This window comes from Phaseolus vulgaris, chromosome 2 (genome assembly GCF_000499845.2).
Source record: "Phaseolus vulgaris cultivar G19833 chromosome 2, P. vulgaris v2.0, whole genome shotgun sequence".
Lineage (NCBI taxonomy): Eukaryota > Viridiplantae > Streptophyta > Magnoliopsida > Fabales > Fabaceae > Phaseolus > Phaseolus vulgaris.
This window is the reverse complement of record NC_023758.2, coordinates 31,246,862-31,267,658: the sequence shown is the minus strand read 5'-3', so window position 1 is coordinate 31,267,658 and position 20,797 is coordinate 31,246,862. Positions and strand designations below refer to the sequence as shown.

Sequence of the window (20,797 nt, the reverse complement as noted above, 5' to 3'; positions counted from 1 at the left end):
TAAAAGGTGAGTCATATTTCTCAATTTTTTATTGCATCTCCTGAAATCATGGTAATTGCATCCATAATTTCCCACCACAAATTTTCCCATTGTGACAATTGTCACACAAATTGTTTGCTTCTACCAAAAAAAAAAGATGTTAAAGCAAAAGGAAAACTTTCAAATATATAAAACTTGAAACACCAAACTAAATTAAAGGCAAAATTAGGTGTTGTTTATCATATATTATTCCCTACATTTTACTTTTATTGATGTTTTAGCATTTTTAAAAAATCATATTTATTGATGTTGAGTTGTGAATGGAATATTAGAACTTTGATTTCTATTATCTTCTTATAGAATACTATTGTCTTGGAACATTCTAATATGATTAACTCCCATCCCATTTCTTCAAATAATTTCTTTTAATCTTCATTAAAAACATTAATTGTGAATGATTTTGGATTGGAATGGAGGAAGTATATAATCCATTAGCTTGCCTGGGTACAAAACTCCAAGGGCATAGGCACAAAACCATCACAGAACGCAGATCATGCAGTAATTGGTGGTAGTAGTATGACAGTGAAGAATTAGAGATTTCTACGCAGTACTATTGGAACAAACTCTACACTAAATGTAGACTATTTCTATAAATGTGATTCCCTTGCTCTGTTAAAAGGGGATTGGTGCTAATTATGGCTTTGTAAGGTACAGAGTTACAAATAATGTTACAACTTCATTCAAGGCTTAATTCTCCACTGTGTTGGAGTCTTAAATGTGGGCAGGGTTTTTGAGGTTCTCCACTTGTCCACAAACCCTTCAAATCTCCTCTCTTCTGCCCCAATGTCATCAAGGTTCCTGCATTAATCAATGCATGAAAAAGTAAGCACCTAACTATATATTGCTACAGTTTCATAGATAGATTATGGCTTCAGTTATTTCTTATCTTAATATGAAACCATAACAAAATAACATTTTGCATCAGAAGTACCAAGGGTAAATGGAACGATGTATAATAGTGCTGGTTGGCCATGTCCGTCCATCAAGTTTAGTGCCACGTACGTAATCAAAAGACCTACCAGCATTAGGAAAAAAGTCAGGTCATGCTTATGTATTCCCCCAATCAATGATGTAACCTTCAAATCAGTAATTAAAGAAAAGGAGAAGAAAGAAGTTCCCGTAAAATTATTCTAATAGCTGAAGAGAAATGTTACTGAAGAAACAACAGAGAAGGTGATTGGTGTTTGATTCTCACCAAAGCCATATGCACACATTGCCCACAGGAAATATCCACCTCTAAGGCTCTTGTTTGCCAGCCAATCGTACCTGCAAACACGTACCATTTTGGTCAGAAAAGCTTTTTCCTCACCTATTGCCAAAACAGTACTTTAAGATCTCGAAAATTGGAGTTTTAAGATCTCAAAATTCCTTTGTTCTACCTTCTGATGCTATTATTGTCAAAGAAAAATTCCTGGAAACATGCTGAAGCAAAGATTCCAATCCATAAAATTTGGAAAATATTAATAATCAAATTTTGCGTTGAGACAAGTCATGCAAGAGAGGGGGAAAAAAACCTGAGTGAGAATGCCACCAGCATTCCAGGTAAAAGGATGTCTCCGAAACCTATGATGCTGTAACCACCCCATGGATCAAAAATACGTGGGAACTTTAGTAACATTGGAATTCCATCTTCTCCACTTCGATCACCTCGGGCTACCTATGAGAAAAAGTAAGCAAAATTAAAATAGTAAATACATAGGGTCTTAGTGACTGTCATGCAATAGAATGGAGCATAGTACTAACCACAATCATGACACTTTCCTTGAAGAACTTCTTTGAGACAAACACCCAAAAGATGTCGTAGATGAAGGCACAGCCGATAAGAACGGTACCAACCTGATTCAGGAAACAGCCAAATATTTTACACAAGTGTCTTGGGTATTTGGGATGGTTGCAAACCAATTTTAGTTTTAGTTTTTTTGGGTGATGACCTTGATTGCAACAATAGTCGATGGTAGTAGTGTTGGTGGTGATAATAATATCGATATGGCAGGAACTTTGGTATTATGGAATGTATATAAGTCCCACGTTGAGTGATATAAGATGTTCGGTAGAATATTTAAGTCTTCAGTTCTCCTATTTTAATAGTTGATTTTTGAGGATGTTTTCCAAGTGCATACCAAAAGTAGCATTTAAAAGACATTTTTTTTACGTCTTAAAAATTAAGTTAAAAGTGTTTTGAAACTTGGTTAACAATCAATTCAGCCCAACTTTACCATTTTAGCTTTTTTTGGTACAACTAAGAAATAAAAAATAATAAAAAAGAATCAAAGTAGGTAACTAAATGCATATCATGTCCAAAGCTGATCCCAATTATCTTCAGGTGTTCCCCAACATGCTGTGTAAGCCACCACATTTTACCATTTTAGCCGAACACATTTTTGTTTTTAAATTTGCATTTGAACTAAAAATTTAAAAACCTGAAACACCCAGAACAAGACCTTGATTTTCTAAAAAGAAACATTTCATGTCGCATAAATATATCAAGACAACTTCTCTAACTTGACAAACTTCAGAAGGGAGTGCTTGCTGACCAAATAGAGACAATGCAACACCAGATACAAATTAAATACGTTGTTAGTTAATTTCTTCCTAGTAAAAGATGTATCAAAAAATTGTGAAAGTAAATATCAAAATGCCCATTCAATGGTTTCTACTGCAAAGTAACAGAATTCAAGAATAATTTTATCATGTTTAACATAAAGCACAGCACAAACATAATAATGTGAGTTCAAATAATTACCTTAAGATTTGGTACATGTACAATCTGTAGAACAGTTATAATCAGTGCAATTCCCTGTCAGAACAACCATGAAAAATAAATTATGATTAAATGGACAGTAAGTATAAAAATGGCAAGGAAATATCCCGTTAAGTATAAACATATCAACAGATTTTCATATCATATATTTAAAATAGCAAAGTTCATTATCTTTGTACAGTCAGGGCAAGGAAATATTATGAAAAAGATGCATTTAGAAATAAGGATCCAAAAGAAGCTTTGACCAAAAGCACCCATTTGACAATCCTGCCAGGCTATTAAATTTCCTTGTCGAATGTAGCAGAGGCAAATGGCTGCGCATTTTACAATTTATGCATATAAAGCACAACTAAATTATGACCTTTGAAAATAACAAAAAAGACAAACTTTCTTTAGACCTTGAGTGTCTACGTGATATGTAAGACTGGAGAAATATTTATCCTTACGAGTATATCTTGACAAATCCAGGCAAAGGAATTGTTACGATAAACTGCCCAAAGAACGGCAAATGTTGTACAGAATGGAGAAACAGCCAAAGTCAGGTATGAGATAGATCCCAAAAAAGGTACTTTGATGTATGCCTCTCCAGCATGCTTGAACCACCTGCACAGGAAAACAATGTAAGTTTCTTCTATGAGTTAACATCATGGAGGAAGTGAGGAACAAACTGATAACTTCAATTAAAAAGGACATACAGGATGAAAGGGTGCAAAATCAAACATTATAACAGAGATTCTTAAACTTTGAAAATTACTCTACCAAACGTGAGGAAAGAAGATAATTTACCTTATGACATGATTTTCAAAATTACAAAATATCATTTGAAACATTTATATTTATATAATATATATTTGTAAACAAAATGCGATAAGATTATCAACATCTCTTGTTATTCCTGCATACAAAAATTAAGTTTACTAAAAAATTTATAGCACATCTTCACAAAATTAATGAAAGATCAAAATAAGTTCATTGTAGTTAGTCTTCTTAAATACTAAAAATGCTGATTACACCTAGAAAATCCTTTTCTCAGTCATTTAGTCAGCTTTGTGGCAGAGTGTCTGCACGAATGTTTATGTGAGTGTGCAAGTCCATTAGACCTGATGTCTCCAGAAATATCTAACAATTTAACTATTTTCATGATATCTTCTGGAGAATTAAATGAGTGACAGACTTCTCGAAAATGTGTACATGACCTTTATTCTGCATGGTAAAATCATCCTAGAATTATAAAAGGATTGTACAAAATACCAGGTCTACGGAAGAAGAGACGGGAAAGAAATGCACCATCAGCACTAAGCAAAGCCTTGGCTGTTTTTACTGACTACCACTGACTATACAGCTCTTTTTCTATCAAAACAGTCACAACCACAACATTCACTTTGTTGCAGATTATGTGCAAGAAAAAGCACATATTGGAAGGTTACAGTTAGTACTTTTCTATATTGATAACAACTTCTGCACAAAATATCAAGCTCATATAATAGCTTACATGAATTTCTAGTCTAAGATTTGAAAATAATTAATTAAATATGCATTTAAATGAAAAGGAAAGATAACTGCTTAAGGCCTAAAGCTGATCATGCAAATAAGAAGGCAACCCATTTAAAATCCAACAGGGGTTATTAAACATATATGTCAACTCTCCCCATATCTAATATGAGCTTCTCAAACAATCAAAGAGGAATTGTTTAAAAAAATAAAATATAACAATCTTAACAGATGGATACTAAGACCAAAAATTCATAATAACATTCATTAAAGATAATATACCACACCTGGACAAAAGAGCAACCAAACAAGTTTGCAAGCCCTACAGATACAAGAAAACATGTGGTTACCGATGACTTGGTAGAGAATAGCATGCCAATTGAAGGAAAGACAGAGAGTTTGTATTCGGTAATGGCAGCAGAGAGTTTTTATAACATGCATTCATGCTATGTCATAGAAGTTAATGTTGTGCCCTTCTTTTTCCTGCATAGATATGTTTTTTTCCTAATACAGATGCAAAAATATAAAGTTTAGACTGATTTATTGGAAGTTAATACCTCAATCCCACCAATACAGAAGAGAACAACCAAAACCTCAATGAACCACGACGACATCAGTTTGTAAAGCATAAACAGGAAACATGAAGCAAATACAACAAAAAGGACTGCAGCTTTCACGTTCATATTTACAACTCCATTAACACTAGCATATTTAGTGTTTGGGATTTCATCTGAAGCATCCTATAAGAAAAGAAGAAATTGAGAGTAAGTGGTGGGATCAAAAACATATTAAGACAACAATGAAAATCCAACTTGAGGGAATACTGAAAGAATAGGAAAAACAGACCTTTAGGAGCTTATCTTGTTCAATAGCTGATTCTCGGGCTGTCCAAGCTGACCAATATGATGCACACAATATGGTAAGAACTGCCATCATCCAAAGAAATACTTCTGCTATGTCAACAGATGGTCTACGTGGTGAGTATAGCTGCACAGACACTGCAAGATGGCAAAAAAGTTTAGAAGCTCCCTCCCTTACAGGAAAAACAAAAGTAGCAGTTGCATTGTAATTACAAGAATCTCCTCATAAGCATTAAAGATGTTGTGACCATCACTTAGCTAACTGCATTAAACAGAAACTATTACAAGATCCACATAGCATGCACAAGAAAACATCCAGAGATATTTTGAAAATCGAAAGAAAGCTCACCAGATGAAGTACTTGTCAGCATTTTTTCCAGCCTTGTACCTGCATCTAGTGGAAGCATGACTGCAGGTATATGTATGTTCAAATCAGTTTCATCAGGATCGCAAACCATCTTGTAAAGTTCTGCAAACAACAAAAACAAATTTGATATGAAAAGAGAAATAGGCATACGAACTAGACATAACAGCCAAGCAACTCCTCGCCAACTACTAAAATAACAACCCCGCACACAAAAAAAAAGCAAAAAGGAAAAAAAATACTTAATATCTTTTTACCTTTTTGGTTATTTATAATGAGGATGGCTGAAGCATTAGCATTCTGTGCAGTATTTGCCTTTCTTGTGAATGTACAGTTGCCTCGATCCACCATAATGACATCTCCCACAAGCTGACAGTTTAGACAACTACTAACATTCAATACTTAGCTACACCAGTGACCAAAGCACACTACAACACCACACAAGTGAAGAAAGAACCTTATTCTTTGGCGGGCTGCAACAGTCACGAGGATCTGAAAGAATAAGGCGTGTATGTCGTGCATTCTTCTCTTTTGACACAATGGCTCTGCCAAATCTGGCACCCACACCAACAAATTCAGCATCCTCTACACCGTTGACCCAGGTTTGCACTTTTACCTGACAATTATTACAAGTTCATCACAAGTTGGATTGAACTCGAGGCTAATCGATTGCTCAAGTACTAAACGCTCAAATGTTGTCTAATTCTGGACAATATGATTATGATGCTCCATGACCATGCATGCTCTAGTGCGATGAGAGAAACCCAGAAATGAAAAGCGAAAAAGAACTGAACTTTTTAAAGTGGGTATACCAGAACGAACTGGTTGGCGCAACCCGGCTTCTTGGGTGTTGAATCGTCATCGTGAACTATGTCCCCAGCTAAGACAGAAGGGGCGTCACGGAGAAGCAATATGACTGCAGAAAACAAGAGAATCGAGCAGATCTTCTCCGAAGCCATGGATGCAGTCTCACCTCAAACAAGATTTACAAATCATTACCAACTCATAGTTGAAACGAGGAGAGACACACGCCGCCGCGTCTCGGAAAAATCCACTTTCTATTTTGATCCATTCGTTAGAAATAAAAAACATCAGGCATTTTACTGTTATTATTTAAAGAGGAAATTACCTGCTTCATCAGGTTATTCTAATTTCTAATTCACACTTATCTTCCAATTTTAAAATATTCATTCACATATTTTAAGACTCTAAAAAATTACATTCTTATTTTTTATACTTTTAGTGAAGTAGTATATTTCATCTACACATTAAATAAACTTAAATACAAAACTGTAAAAACTAAAAGTTAAATATTCTTTTATTACAAATTATTATTATATATAAGTATTATATTAAAAAAGTTAAATATTATTATTTCAAAAAAAAAGCATATAAGTGTAATTCAATACAGAAATAAATATAATTTTTTCGATTAATAATAATAACTTTATATGCAAAGATATTAGTATTATTTAATTTTATTATAAAAATACTCTTTTTAAAGTGTATTTAATTAAAATGTTATAAAAAATAAAACCATTCCAAATAACAATTCAATTATTAAAAAATATTTTAGAATAGTATCATAAAATAAAAATAATGAAAATATATTTTATATTTAAATATGCTAGTTTTTTCCTTATAATTAGTTCAAAATGAAATATGATAGTGCTGAATCCAGAGTAGCAAATTCAATGCTCGGATCAATGACTTATTAATGCATGTAGATGTATATGATTTATTTTTTTTAAATATGAATGATATATATAATTGCTAAAAATTATTTTATAAGAAGTGATTTCACAAAAGAAAAAAAAAACTATTTTTTTAATAAATTAAAACTCAATTATGTTTAAGTAAAAAATAAATTTAAAATAAGATCATTTCTAAAAGTTAACTTATAAAAAAACTAATTAGTTTACTGGAAAAAATATATTTGTTCGTATTGTTTTTCTTAAAAATGTTTATGAAGAAATTTATGCACATGACTTTGAAACACGGTTGTGATTTATCCCACGCAATAGCAAGTTTTATTGAACAAATTAATGGATTGATTTCCATTATCATTTGATTTCTGAATGTTTACATACAGAAAGGACTAGAATGCATGCTACAACAATTTTCTGTAAAATATTCTGTTCTATTTGGTGTTACAAACAATGATTCACATTTTCTTGATGATAGCAGGGCATTGAGGGTGACAGTATATATGCTTTTGACATCATGAACAATAGCACAGACCCAGAGAGAATGTAGCATCTCCTACTTGTATTCATGTAAATCCTGTTCTCTGCATGGTCTTTCTACGCATTTGCTACCAACTTCAAGGTCAAACCAGCAATAGCAATGGCTTAAACAATGGACTCAAAGCTGGCAGAAATATCTCAGTTGGATCAGGTGTACTCTACACTTTTATACACGAGCAATAGGAGAAAAAGGTGGGTTTAGCACATAGGGTCGAGGAATTCCTTTCTGAATCTTGGCCACATTCTTTTTCTCTTCTTTGGTCACTGAGTTCATCAATATCTCTACTTCCTCTTCAAGAAGCATTTTCAATGAATTGCGTCGAGAAATCTGTTTGTTTTTCTCCAGCCCTGCAGCACCGAAGGTGGAGGTGCCATGCAAAATAGCAACACTAATGGAGAAAGCTTGTAATATGGATAACTGTGCATGGAAATCAACTTCATATTGTCCCTCCTCCACCATCTTCATGCCAAAGGTAGGAGTTCGTTCTTTGACTCCCTATGCACCAGAAGGAGAAATAAGTACCAGAGAAAACAATGAGAACCTCACAAACGAAGTGTGTTAAAAGTGTTGCACTGAATGAAACAGAAAAGGTCCAATTGGAATCACATATGCAGAAGCATGTCTTTGGAATTACACCACTTAGCAGTATAGAGTCAGTATCTTTTTGTTTGTTATCCTATTCTGGATGCTTATATCTTTATTCGGAAAGAGAAAATACAAAAAAGTAAAAGAAAAGAAAAGTAAATGCATGACTATTTGAAGTCTTTTTCACTAAAGAGTTCATGTGAAATTGAAGCTTTACCTGAGTAAAAAGTTCCAGAGTTTGATATTCCTCCATAAGAGGGTGGTCTTCAGCAAATTGAACACCAGGATTGCCTAAAAGAATAAGGGGACAGGCCATGTCCCAGCCACCACAATCACAACCTCCACCATGTTTCAATCGATCAAGCAATGATGATGGACCCTGGCTTTCACCACTTGCCAAGCCATGGTTGCCACTTGGTAGTACCACCTTCACCTGTTCTAGGACTTTTCCGTTATAAGAGAGGTCACTTTGTTTGGAATACGCTTCAGCCTTTATTCTATCCTTCCTTTCGCATTTCAAGTTTTCTCTCTTGCCAAAAGGAATTTGCAAAACAATGGCAGCCATTTCAGGGTTTGAATACAATTCTGTGGATGACAAAGGATAAGCATTTGAATTGTTAAAACATGCAGTGCTTGATATAGGCTTGCTTTTAGTTGCCAAAGTCTCTTCAACTGGTCTCAAAGTTTCTCTCTTCATTCCTACACGGGAATCTTTTAGAGTGTCAGAACAATTTTGCTCGCTACACGACTTTTTTTCAGGTGAAACACTTTCTCTTGAGCGTGCAAGGTCAAACAACACAAATTCTGCCACCATAGAGTTGTCAAACATTCCAACTTCTAATTTCGAACATGAATCAGAAGAAACTAGCATCTGTGCTACCATTGATAAATCTTTGTCAGAATAATGGGACCCCAAGTCAGAGGCTGTACTTTTCTTTCTTTTATCCATTGAGTGAAAGGTATACACCCAGTTGAAAGCATTGTCTGATTTCCAGCTCTTTGCCACAAAAACATCTTCAGGGCACTTTACCTTGAACTCATAAACTGGCAGTCCATGTTTGTTTTTCAGCTTGAGTTTGCCATGAAGATGAACAGGTGAACAAGATAGACCTGAAAACTGTATATCTCTATTGATAAACTCGGAAATAATGTCAGAATGCTTTGTTGTGTTAGAGAAGTCATTTAGCAAAGATCTCTGATAAGTCCTGTTTCTTGTACCATTTCTAGTCCCAGTTAATTTGACCTCAGTAGTTTCCAGCACACAACTCACTGGACTTGTCAAAGTTTTTGACTTTGTGAATGAATTTAGCCTTTTCCTGATAGAGCTGAGTGAGACTTTTGGACTTGCTCTTGGGGAGCATTCACTCTCGGATGGAGATTGCATGCAAGAGATTTCAACCATGGAAGAATCTGGCTTTCTTAATCCATGAACTGAATCATTTTTAAGATGATAACTACCATCGATTAGTGAACCAGCAACCTTGTCACCTCTGATTTCTGTATTTATAGAACCAATCCCTTCTACCGCACCATATTTCCCATCCCAAACATCCGAATTTAAGCAAAATTCAATATAGCCATTTGAAGTCTTGTTCTCCATCCCAGCCCAGGAACCAGAAACAGATGGAGATGGTGAACCTAAATTTGAGTCCTGAGATATTACAGAAGGTCTCTCGTCCATACTTTCATCATCTGAACCACACAGAGAATCAACAACACTACCCGAAAAAGAAGCATCACTACTACTACATGAAATTTCTATTTTTTTCCTTCCCCTAATGGTGCCCATTTTCTTTATACTTATAACTTGCTCTGAAATCTTATGCATGGAAACTTTTCTCATTTCTAAATTACCTTCCAGTTCATGAGATCTACAGGGAAGGCTCTTATGTGAAGAAGAATTACGGAACCTACCAAAATTGATATCAGCAAAGTTCTCTTTTAGTTTCAAAAATTCATCTTTCCCAGTGGATTTCCCATTTTTATATATTTTCTTCACATTCAAACAATATTGCTGAGATGGAAGAACAGTATCGGGACTAAGACCCACGGAAGACTTCTCGTTGAGATCCAACTTCAATTCTTGCCCCATTCACACACTACAACCCTGCAATGCTATTCAAAGGAAAATTAAAAAAAAATGATTACTTTGCAAGAGAGATCAAATTGAACTTAACACAATGTTGCATTTGGTGTGTAATTGAAAGAGCTTTAAATCTTAGTTTTGCAACTAATCTACGAATATTTAGTTCAGCTTCCCAGACAACACAGAATTATCAATAATGGTTCGGCCCTGAATTTTAACATAAACTGCTGAAAATCACAATTCAAACAGAATGTGATAATATTTCACAACAAACTGCTAATTGCAAGTAAAAACGCCACCTACACTGACAACAGATATCTACAAACTTGCAATTGCAAAAAAAATTTCCAGTGTATGTAGTCAGAAGTTAGAAATTGGCTTGCAGAAAAACTTGAAAATAACAATTTTTATTCCCTCCAAAAAAAGGATCCTAAGTGATCTGTAGCCAAAAAAATTGCAAAAGGAAAAGGTAAAAACATGCGCAACACCCAGAATTTGAGTAAAGTAATTACAAGGATGGTAATTGCAGCGCGAATGTTAAGTGCAATATTCGAAAAATTCAAATAAAGCTCACTTTAATACCAAACCATAACAGTAGGAAATTACAAGAAATGGAAAGCAGTAAAAGGAAAGGGCCATACTGAAGTAGTTGTTGGAGAAGTGATGAAAAGAACGAGTGTCAACACACAATCATTGGCTCCAAACTTGATCAAAAAGTCTCCAAGAATGTAACCGAAGAAAGAGCAATCCTTCTTGGCTCCTTGGAAAATCAGAATTCGGAAACAAAAAGCAAAGACAGTGGGAAGAAGAAGAAGGAGTGAAGCATGATAAATGGTGTGAAAAAGTGAAGGTAGAAGGGTAACTAGAGAACAGAGAAGAACAATGAAGTCTCTCTCACATGAAAAGGAGGGGAAAGAAGAGACACTGAACAGATGATCTTCTGTATATGTCTATGCTACTAAAGCCAATGTCCTCGAACACCATCATTATGCTGTGTTCTCTTTTTCTCTCTTTTTTTTATTATTATTTACTAGGCTCAAAAATTCTTCATTTTCCTCCTTACATTTCTTTTTCACATTCAATTTTATCCACATGTCATAAAAATGTTGAATATATTCTTTAATTATTAAAATATATATGGAGTTTAACTAGTGATTGGCGAGTCAAATATTACGTATAAAGAGAGTCGAATATTACGTATAAAGAGATTGTGTTTATCGATATTTATACATAAGAACATTAATATAGTACAGTTGAAGTCAAAGAATTATGAATAGTCAATTTTAAAGGAAAAATAATATTTATTTTTGAATTAGATCAACAATAAGACTAATTAAAATAATTTTTTTAGTATATATAAAATAATACATAAGAAAGAAAGAAAAATAGATTACATACTAACTAAAAATACATTTTTTTTTTTAACTTGATGTTTTAATCGGTCAAAAACTCTTGTTTGGAACAATTACATTAAAAAAAAAAAAATCATTAAAATATTTTGTTACCTGAGAATAACATAACATATTTCAACAGTAAAAAAAAAACAAGTTGAACAAATTAAAAATTCAAAATAGATAAAAAAAACTAGTTAATTTTATTATTATTTGCCTTTTTCTTTTGTCTCACTCAGCGATCAGCATGGGACCAAAGAAGCACGGTAAAGTAAAGTGAGCCGCTATAGAGCGTGCGTGCAGCCATGTGAAAAGACAAATAACCCCATAAAGGGTGAAACTCTTCCATGAAATCAATAATTCATCTCTCTGCATGCTAAGATAATAAATATTCTTAGCATTAAATAAGAAATAGAATATTAACGTGTTAAAGGTTAAAACACAAAAACAATATTTAAACTTTTTAAAAATTGATACAAAATTATTGTAAGAAAAATATAAAATCATTTATCATAGAATTCAAAACTCAAATGTTAATGTTAGGATCCTACACATTGTTTTGACCATAAATCTACAAGATGCTACTAATCCATATTTTTGGTAAATTATGTAATAACTGATAAACATCAGTAGTATCATATATAATTGGTTAGGATTGAATTGGTTTACAAAGGAGTTAACACATGAAACTTGATGAAATAAATAAAAGTTTTACTCTATTAAACATCAAGTCTAAAAAAGATTAATATAGTTTAGTCTTGCGATCTTATTCCTATCAAAGTACAGAATTAAATGGGTGTAGTCGAAACCAACAAAGTTCCCACCTTTTTTACTACTATATATGAATTAGTGGTATTATCAGAGATAAAATGTGGACAGAATTGAAGATGAGAAGAACAAAAGCAAAAAGGAAAAGTCTGAAACAATAACAGAATGAGCTACAGTGGTTGTCGGAGGTTAGGCTGAATGAGGGAATTGGATGGTTAATCAAATAAATAATTATAAAATAGGAAAGGACTTGTGGATAAGTTTATTTTCTGAAAGAACAATATTACTAATAATGAATTTCAGAAAATGACGTTGAACATGTTAATGAGTAATTTAAGATCCATTACAGTGCATCCAGAGAGAATGACACTTGGTCACCCTCGGTTTTATAGTCCCTTGACTTTACTTGTTCCACTTGTGCTCCAAATTATGCAGACCATCTCAAGCATTAAATTGGTTCTCTTAGTCCAACTTTTGCATTTGGTTGATGAAAAATTGAATATTGTCACGGTGAGTTGTCACCGTCGCACTAATGGGGGCCATCATGTTCCCTCCTATTTTAATGTCATGTCACCGTTTGTTCACAGGTAAATAACTTGAACTTTCTTCCAATGAACTATTTGGGCAAAAACATTGAATTCACGCTGAGTTATTTGGATCACATGTTGCCAAAATTATTTTTTGGGTTCATAACGATTTAGTAAATGTGATTGCCATCAGCGGAGTAACTTATTCTTCTTTAGTTGGGGTGGTAATTAATAAAGGTCAGTGTAGCTGTAACATCAAGAATTGTTATCTTGCAGGGCGAAAATAGAAACGAAAGAACAAAATATTAGTGCATCCCAAATTTGTCACGACTGGTAACTGACATCCTGTCCAAAAGATGAGGTTTTCATACACAAATTAGCGGATTAAATTAAAAGAAATCCATCAGAAACAGAATGCCACCAACAATCCTTTATTTGGCTCAAAATAAAAGTATCAGCAAAGGGCTAACGGTAACTAGTGCCCTATAAGTGATCCTCACGTCACAATCATAGGTAACATCTTTTGCTCTTATTTAATCCAGTGATAAGGAAGATGCTAAACACAAATCCAAGCATGTTACTTTTACTTTGACCATTAATGACTTTAAAAAGTTAGCACCTATATATAATCAAAGTCAAATTAAGAAATTCACTGTTATGACAAACATTCCCTTACTATGTAGAAGGTAACATCAGTCAGTTAATGTGAAGTATTACCCAAAACAACCGCTTTTTGCATGTAATGCGAAAATCAAATATGAGGAGAACTAAATCTATTTATGAACAATGTTTTGCTATGATGTGACTGAACACTGTACAAGATTGATACATGTTTACGGTCATCTTTCCTGGACTGACTTGCAAAATAATATCTGGAGATATACGATTAACTTGTTTTGTAAGAGATGTCATTGGCTGACTTTGAAATCACAGGGCCTCACCAGCTTCATCTGAACATCTTTAAATTATGCAACAGACTACTACGGCGCTGTGCCTATGTTTCTTTTTGAATCAGATGAATCTATGATAGGCATAGACACCTCATCTCGTGAGGCATACCAGGAATGACCGCAGGAAACGCATTCCAACTGTAAAGGCAAAGCAACAAGCAATCAAACCAGGCCATAAAAGTGCACGACATAGTTTTGGAAATAGGAGCTCAAGTTAAAAAGATGCAAACCTGATATCGTTCATTATTTCCAGCATGGATAATCTCTCTCAAACCCACCTTAAATTCCATGCATTTTGAGCAGCGGCCATCTGTCATCTGTTTAAGAGGGAGTAAAGCTGTTAACATATATCTTCACACTAAATAGTTAATGACAAGAAAACTGTAGATGGAAATTTTACTTGCAAATGTTGGGTTTCGTGAGGCTTCTCGGTTCTTTTGTCAGCAACCAAACCCTCCTGAAGTTCATACGTTTAGCATATGCCATAAGAAGTTATGCATCAACGAGCAGCTCAATTTTTTTCAAAGGCAAATTTCAAAAATTGATGACAAAGGTTACCATACCTTCAATTCATAGTTGTTATTGATGTGTTCATGTATTTTTAGTTTTTTCATAGAAGACAGCGCAAATAGCTTTTTTAAACATAAAAAGTTATTTCAAAGCGCCCTTGAATTGAATAACATCAGTCAATTTCAGAAGTAAAATTTCAAAAAATGTAATATATATTTACCACTGCTTTGTCTTTGCCTTAGTAAGGCTTGATTCCTACAGAGAAATTCCAAACAAAGCAAGCACTAAAATAAGGACTATTTGAGTAGTCTCAAGATGTACCTACAATGGATTATAATGCATCTTCGAAAGTCACCTTAATTGCAATCAATTCTTGACCACCTTAACTCAGTCTATCAAAATAGATTGTCAATTTCTCAAAAAATACCACCTACAAAGGGGTTATTTGTGTACTTGAGTTAGGTCCTAATCCCAAATTCTAAGATAATATTAGAAGTTGTCCTAGATTTGTTGTTAATGTCAACCTACTAGAATTGGTTGCCAATGTCTCAAAAAGGACTACTTACAAATGATCTTATTAAATCCAAATGTTTGTAACTCAACTCATTTTATTCTGAAAAGAATCGTTGGCCAAGTAAATGTTCTAGCTTCTTGTATAAAAATGAACCAAGCCAAAACTATGTTCTTTTAAGATAAATATATACGGCAAATAGGCATAATATGCAAGAGACTACTTTAGAAGGTCGAGACTTGTGAAAAGAAAAATAGTTGTTCAGGCTTAATCCATTTGCTCAAACAAACCTAACTAAAAACATGACCTTGACATATTCAGGAAAAGAAAAATACAGCTTCAACATGACTTATCTAGCGCATCTATAACTTGATTATTTTTGCTTTTGTGGAAGTTTTCCTTAAAAATATTTTTAATTTTTATATGTATATTATTTAATAGCTATTTTTAAAAACTGGATAGTAATCTATAAAATAGAAGTACATGCTAGTCTAGTGGTATTATACAATAGAATCTATGTAATCTTCATTTTTCTAATTTTCTAAGGTATAAACAGGTTATTCAGGAACTATTTTCGAGTTAAAGTTTAGAATAATTGAGCCTAACATCAAGCTTGACAGGTTTAATAATCTAAAAAATGAACTCAGATTGAGCATTTAACAGGTCGAACTCAGGTAGTTCACAAATAACTCAAATCACTTAAATTCCTAATTGAGCCTAATGTATTTCACTAATGGAGAAAAAGAAAGATGCTTCATGGCTGAGATAAAAAAAAACAGTGGTAGGAAATCTAGGAAACAAGCTCATCATTTCATCATAAACAAATAACTCAATAGTCCAATTGATATTTTTGTAAAAGATGTGGACATATATCATACCTTTAATTCATTGGGTGTCATATTTAATAGTTTTGAAGGTTCCAATTCTCCGCTTAACAGACGGCATGCTAACACTGCATTTTTCTGTAAAAAAAAATTTACAATAGAATCAAATTATTATTTTTGCAGGAAAGAAACATATACACGAATAGTGAAAAGTCGCTTTAGTTGTGGTCATCCCTGGCCAACCTTATGCAGCCCCTCAGAGGAGATTGTCAATGCCTAAAAAAGACTACATACAAAGGACTGACCAAAAAGACTGGGTCAAGCATCATGGTGTTCAGCCAGGCTAACAAGGCATCAACTCTTAGGGGCTTAAGACAATATGGTATACCATCATACAACAAGGCCAATCATCAACATACAAACCAATTTCTGGGATTAAAATAGATCTTAAACTTAAATGCTAAGACAGCATTAGAGCTTAAGATCATTGTCATGCTCCAATCCCATAACTAGTGAGTGAGTACTAGGGTGTTGGAAAGTCATTACAGATGCAATCACCTCTAGCTCACCTTAATTGTAGCCTATCAGAGTTGGTTGTAAATGTCTCAAAAATGTCTACCTATGATTACAGGATTTATCCAGAAGATTAAGCAAGGCTTTGCAAAATACAGCCATCTGGGCATCCACTTGTAGGGGGTGAAAATTCAATATTGATTGGAAATAAGACCTAAGTAGTGCTTATAGGGTTTTGGTGATCCTTACCATATAACTCAATTTAGCAAAGTTGAGTAACATCTGGACCCAAAATTTGAAATAGTATCAAATTATATCCTAAATTCATTGTTAAACCACCTACATTGCCATGCTCGTAGCCCATAGCTTTCGGCATGAGTGGGGGGGTAGTCCTTGTGATTACCACTAGACTGCCTTTGTAGAATTTATCAGAATTTGTTGTCGCTGTCTAGAAAAATACTACATGTGAAGAAGCTAACCAAAAAAGTTGAGTGAAACATCATCCTGTGCAACCAACAAGCCATTAACTCTTACGAGGTTGAGATCGTGCATTCAACTATATATAGATAGAGCCTAACTAGTTCTTCTAAAGCTTGGAATATCCTCACTATACGAGCTAATCTAGGGGGATTGAGTTAGGCTTTAAGTTCAAAGAATAGATATTCAAACGGATTTCTCAAGCGAAAAATCTCAAAATCACAGGTTATGATGATGGTCAAGATACAAGTAAGAACATCTAATTTTTGTTACAGCTAAGGTTATCCTTAATGCTGAAACCCATTTTGGGTTCTCTGCATTGTTTTGGGCCCTCTATTGACAACTTAGAGTTAAGAAATTACCCTTATGTTTGGGTTCTTATGTTTATCTTTTTTCTTTTCCTTGTTTTTAACTATCAAATGATGCAATACTCCCTTCACTTCCTCCTTTCTCCTCCCTACCCTCCCACCCTTTTGTCGTCACCTTATCACACACGCTCTTTCGCCTCCTTGGTCATCTCAACCAGCTGATCTAAATTCTCCTCTCTCCCCTTTCTCCATGGATGGGTCTGAACATAAGACACAAGAAAGATGGTTGATTGGATGGAGGATGTTAGACCTTGACTGTAGACGCTGACTCAACAGCAACCATAGGTGTCATCATGGATGTGGTGGTATCAGTGCTTGTTATTTTCCCTCCTTTCTCAACTATATCTGGGATCTAAAATTATTTTTTATTTTAAAAACAGTTCTTATGGGTTCTTCTATAAGAACTGATTCTCCAGTATGGAAACCGACTCACTCTTCTCCAACAGAAGGACTGAGCAAATACGGGTTCTTAGATTTAAAAATTGCTGTAAGAACTTGTGATAAAGACGTTCTAACTAGCTTTTCCCTTTCTTTTCCATCGTCAGAAGAGATAACAACACATGGATATAGATAGTGTGTTTCATACATATATAAATTACTTAGTATGCAATAGCATTATCATCTAACCTTCCAACTTATTATTTGTTAAATAGAAAGATAATAAATGGTTCACATTTGTAACCTTTAGACACTACTTTTAAAAGATGACAGAACATCGATCAACAATTTTAAAAGTTCCACCTTAGAATTTAGCAGAAATATTTAGTTTTTTTTTTCAAGAATATAACTTGTATATGCAAAAGTCATCTTCTGACCTGGAGATTAAAAACCAATTGCCGCAACTTTTGGTTGTACTTCGTAGAATCTGATGAGAGAGCCTCGTGTGAAGCTTTTTCGAGAGAAACTATGGCTGATACAGCAGCATCTGGCCAGATAAAAGACTTGGAACTCTGTAAAGAAAAATTTGGGGTGGGGGATGAGGGAAAGAAACCGAATTCATATCATCCGATAAGGAAATGATAAATTTAGAGAACAAAATAGAGATTAATCACACCTTCTGAACCTTATCTTGACAGTCATTTACTGATTCTGAACTTATATGCTTGCTTCCACCGTTGATTTCATCAGAATTGACATTTCCCAATCCTTTGTCCCTTTCTTTGCTATCATTAGAATCACACATGTACTGAATGCGTTGAAGCAACCTCTCCAACCATTTGTCACGATGGCTATCTCCAGTTAGCGCGTTGAATTTTACCAATATGCCATAATACTCTGAGGCATTAGTTACATAAGTCACTGGTGTTTCTGACTTTGGATGTTGTTCGCTCCTGAGTGTTTCCTCCTCTTCCTTTGAAACATTGGAAGGTGAAACACTCTTTCTCCTTAAGCTTAAGCTTCTTCTATGTTTCATCTGGTCCTCGTCATCATCAGGGGCTTCCTTAGGCTCAATGTCAAGAAGTTCACCAATACGTTCCAGAGTCTTTTGAACAAGAACATCAATTTCTTGCTGCTTAATATCCTCATAGTCCTTATCACTCAGCCTCCAGAGTTTTCTTTCCACAGTGTCATACACCTTCTGTACAATAAACCCAGGGTGATCCTTACGTTTTGGAAGCTGTTTGTGTCTAGGAACAAAATGCACCACACACTTATGCATTACAGCCTCCGCTGGAACATCATCACGATGAAAACTATAAAACAGCTCCCTCGTATCACACGATTGCCAGTTTCCACCTCCTTTTTTCTCAGCTTCTTCTGGGCGATAAAACCATTGTCCAGTTACTTTCACGTTGCCATTGATAGACTGTGTAATGTCCTGACAGCAGTAAAACGTCTAAAATTCGAGTCCCTTGAAAGAAGATAAAAGTTGCAGAAAACCCTCCACAACACCAATTCAACACAAACAAGTATTCATAAAGGGGAGTAACAATTATTTATCAGGCATGAAACATTCAATTGACTACCAATTTGATTTAACATCACAACCAATATCAATTGACAAGGGAAATAGATAACAGTACCTTAATAATTGCTACATATGGCTTTTGGCCTTTCTCCTCGGGTACGAGAAGAACAGGATCCTCCTGCACAAACCAAAAACACCAAAATTAGAACTACACAGTGGTCATAAAATCCCTACAATTGAAGAATTGATGAGAAAAAGAAGCTTACGAGAGTATATTGGATGCCATCGAACTCGAAGGAGTCATAGTGCCTTTTCCTGCCTCTTCCTTTGCCCGAAACCCTAACAGCGTCGCCAATAGGCTTAGCGTCCTCCGCAGGTTGAGGCGGTTCCGGTACCTCTTCTTTTCCTTCTTCTTCATTGTCGTCATCGTTGTCTTCCTCCAGAAGCCTCATCCTCTTCCGCGTGCGTTGTGGGCGCAGCGCTTCGTCTTCGTCATCGCTGGTCGCCACCCGAGTCAGGCGAGGACGATTCACCATCTTCCAATTGTGAGTTACGATCACCGGTTCACCTCTTCAATGCCAATTCAAAACTCGCCTACCAAAAATCAATGTACTGCTTTAGGTGAGTCCATTGCATGCACAAACCCTCTTACTCCTCCCACCAAACCCACACCTTTTTTTTATTATTTCTCAAATTTTAATTTCTACACATTTTCATTATTATTAGACTTAGTTATACTTCTATACTCTTGTCTCTTTTTTTTTCTTAGCTCTTTTATCCTCTTCTACACCAAATTCTCTGGGAGCTTTGCTATTATTAGATGTAACGTGAGGAAATGGAAAAGAATTAAATATATATTTAAATTAAGCTAAAGAGAATAAAAATAACAGAAGAAAATAACTTTTGTATTATTAGTAATTATATTTTATATTATTTATTAACTAGTATTATTATAAATAATACTAATAAAATATTTACGATATAATTGATGAAATATTAACTAATATAACTACCATTAAATATCTATTCAATATATATTTTAATAATACTACTGCATAATGGATTATATTTAAAATATAATTAATTGTTGTATTAAAATTGAGATTAAGAGTTTTTTATAAGAATAATTGAGTCGATAATACAATTGTATAAATTTTATTATGGAAATGAAATTTATATTTTTTTAAATCAAATGTTATGATTGAAAGTTTAAATCAACTCAAATTATGTTGGAATGAGACATTTTTTTTAATGTTAAAGAGTACTATTTAGTCTTTAAAGTTTGTATTTTCTTTAAAATGATTTTTGGTATTAAGAGTAGATATTTATTATAATTTTATTTAATTTATATGTTAATGATTAATACACCTTGTAATTGATTCTTTAAATAAGTTATATTTATCTTAATAAGATATTGGATTAACTAACTAACGGTACACGACTCTCAAGTTTGGTAGGCGAAGTGATTTAATCGACAACAAATCCATAAATAAACTATGATGTAAGTTGTGTATAATCGTTATATGATTGTACTTGAAATATTAGATTGTCCATTTTCAATATGACATAAATTAATCTTATTCAAATTACTTTAGAAATAAAGTTGACATTTGCCT

At 34.0% G+C, this 20,797-nt stretch overlaps 3 protein-coding genes across 5 annotated transcripts; all 3 read right to left on the bottom strand.

Moving 5' to 3' along the window:
• Window positions 1-592: 592 nt before the first annotated feature.
• On the bottom strand, window positions 593-6,630 carry LOC137811426 (signal peptide peptidase-like 2). Its single transcript, XM_068613175.1, has 14 exons — window positions 6,328-6,630; window positions 5,973-6,131; window positions 5,773-5,884; window positions 5,501-5,620; window positions 5,138-5,289; window positions 4,849-5,031; window positions 4,579-4,613; window positions 3,247-3,403; window positions 2,783-2,836; window positions 1,783-1,875; window positions 1,554-1,696; window positions 1,235-1,305; window positions 971-1,054; window positions 593-837 (listed from the first exon to the last, which is right to left on the bottom strand). Exons 1-14 carry the CDS (start codon window positions 6,472-6,474, stop codon window positions 716-718), a joined length of 1,632 nt encoding a protein of 543 aa, XP_068469276.1. The 5' UTR covers window positions 6,475-6,630; the 3' UTR covers window positions 593-715.
• A 913-nt stretch (window positions 6,631-7,543) lies between these two features.
• On the bottom strand, window positions 7,544-11,434 carry LOC137811425 (uncharacterized). Of its 2 annotated transcripts, none has more exons than XM_068613172.1 (3): window positions 11,075-11,434; window positions 8,565-10,462; window positions 7,544-8,257 (listed from the first exon to the last, which is right to left on the bottom strand). In XM_068613172.1, exons 2-3 carry the CDS (start codon window positions 10,437-10,439, stop codon window positions 7,928-7,930), a joined length of 2,205 nt encoding a protein of 734 aa, XP_068469273.1. In that variant the 5' UTR covers window positions 10,440-10,462; window positions 11,075-11,434; the 3' UTR covers window positions 7,544-7,927. The 2 variants fall into 2 exon arrangements, with proteins under 2 accessions (XP_068469273.1, XP_068469275.1); XM_068613174.1 differs by having other exon boundaries at window positions 8,565-10,454; window positions 11,075-11,426.
• A 2,242-nt stretch (window positions 11,435-13,676) lies between these two features.
• LOC137811424 (ASI1-immunoprecipitated protein 3-like) lies at window positions 13,677-19,969 on the bottom strand. Of its 2 annotated transcripts, XM_068613170.1 has the most exons (8): window positions 19,448-19,969; window positions 19,297-19,359; window positions 18,327-19,091; window positions 18,088-18,222; window positions 15,969-16,052; window positions 14,470-14,526; window positions 14,300-14,386; window positions 13,677-14,207 (listed from the first exon to the last, which is right to left on the bottom strand). In XM_068613170.1, the coding sequence occupies exons 1-8, from the start codon at window positions 19,715-19,717 to the stop codon at window positions 14,100-14,102; spliced, it is 1,569 nt and encodes a 522-aa protein (XP_068469271.1). In that variant the 5' UTR covers window positions 19,718-19,969; the 3' UTR covers window positions 13,677-14,099. The 2 variants fall into 2 exon arrangements, with proteins under 2 accessions (XP_068469271.1, XP_068469272.1); XM_068613171.1 differs by lacking the exon at window positions 15,969-16,052 and having other exon boundaries at window positions 19,448-19,890.
• Window positions 19,970-20,797: the final 828 nt, after the last annotated feature.

What these genes read in the sequence shown, in the direction of transcription:
- LOC137811426 (XM_068613175.1), bottom strand. Translation starts at nt 6,474, where the DNA reads ATGGCTTCGGAGAAGATCTGCTCGATTCTCTTGTTTTCTGCAGTCATA. An exon ending in GCAGCCCGCCAAAGAATAAG is followed by an intron (nt 5,885 to 5,972) that starts GTTCTTTCTTCA and finishes CTAAACTGTCAG; the next exon opens with CTTGTGGGAGATGTCATTAT. An exon ending in CTGGTGGCATTCTCACTCAG is followed by an intron (nt 1,306 to 1,553) that starts GTTTTTTTCCCC and finishes ACGTGTTTGCAG; the next exon opens with GTACGATTGGCTGGCAAACA.
- LOC137811425 (XM_068613172.1), bottom strand. Translation starts at nt 10,439, where the DNA reads ATGGGGCAAGAATTGAAGTTGGATCTCAACGAGAAGTCTTCCGTGGGT. An exon ending in CTCTGGAACTTTTTACTCAG is followed by an intron (nt 8,258 to 8,564) that starts GTAAAGCTTCAA and finishes TCTGGTGCATAG; the next exon opens with GGAGTCAAAGAACGAACTCC.
- LOC137811424 (XM_068613170.1), bottom strand. Translation starts at nt 19,717, where the DNA reads ATGGTGAATCGTCCTCGCCTGACTCGGGTGGCGACCAGCGATGACGAA. An exon ending in ATGGCATCCAATATACTCTC is followed by an intron (nt 19,360 to 19,447) that starts GTAAGCTTCTTT and finishes TGGTTTGTGCAG; the next exon opens with GAGGATCCTGTTCTTCTCGT. An exon ending in AATTGGTTTTTAATCTCCAG is followed by an intron (nt 16,053 to 18,087) that starts GTCAGAAGATGA and finishes TTTTTTTTACAG; the next exon opens with AAAAATGCAGTGTTAGCATG.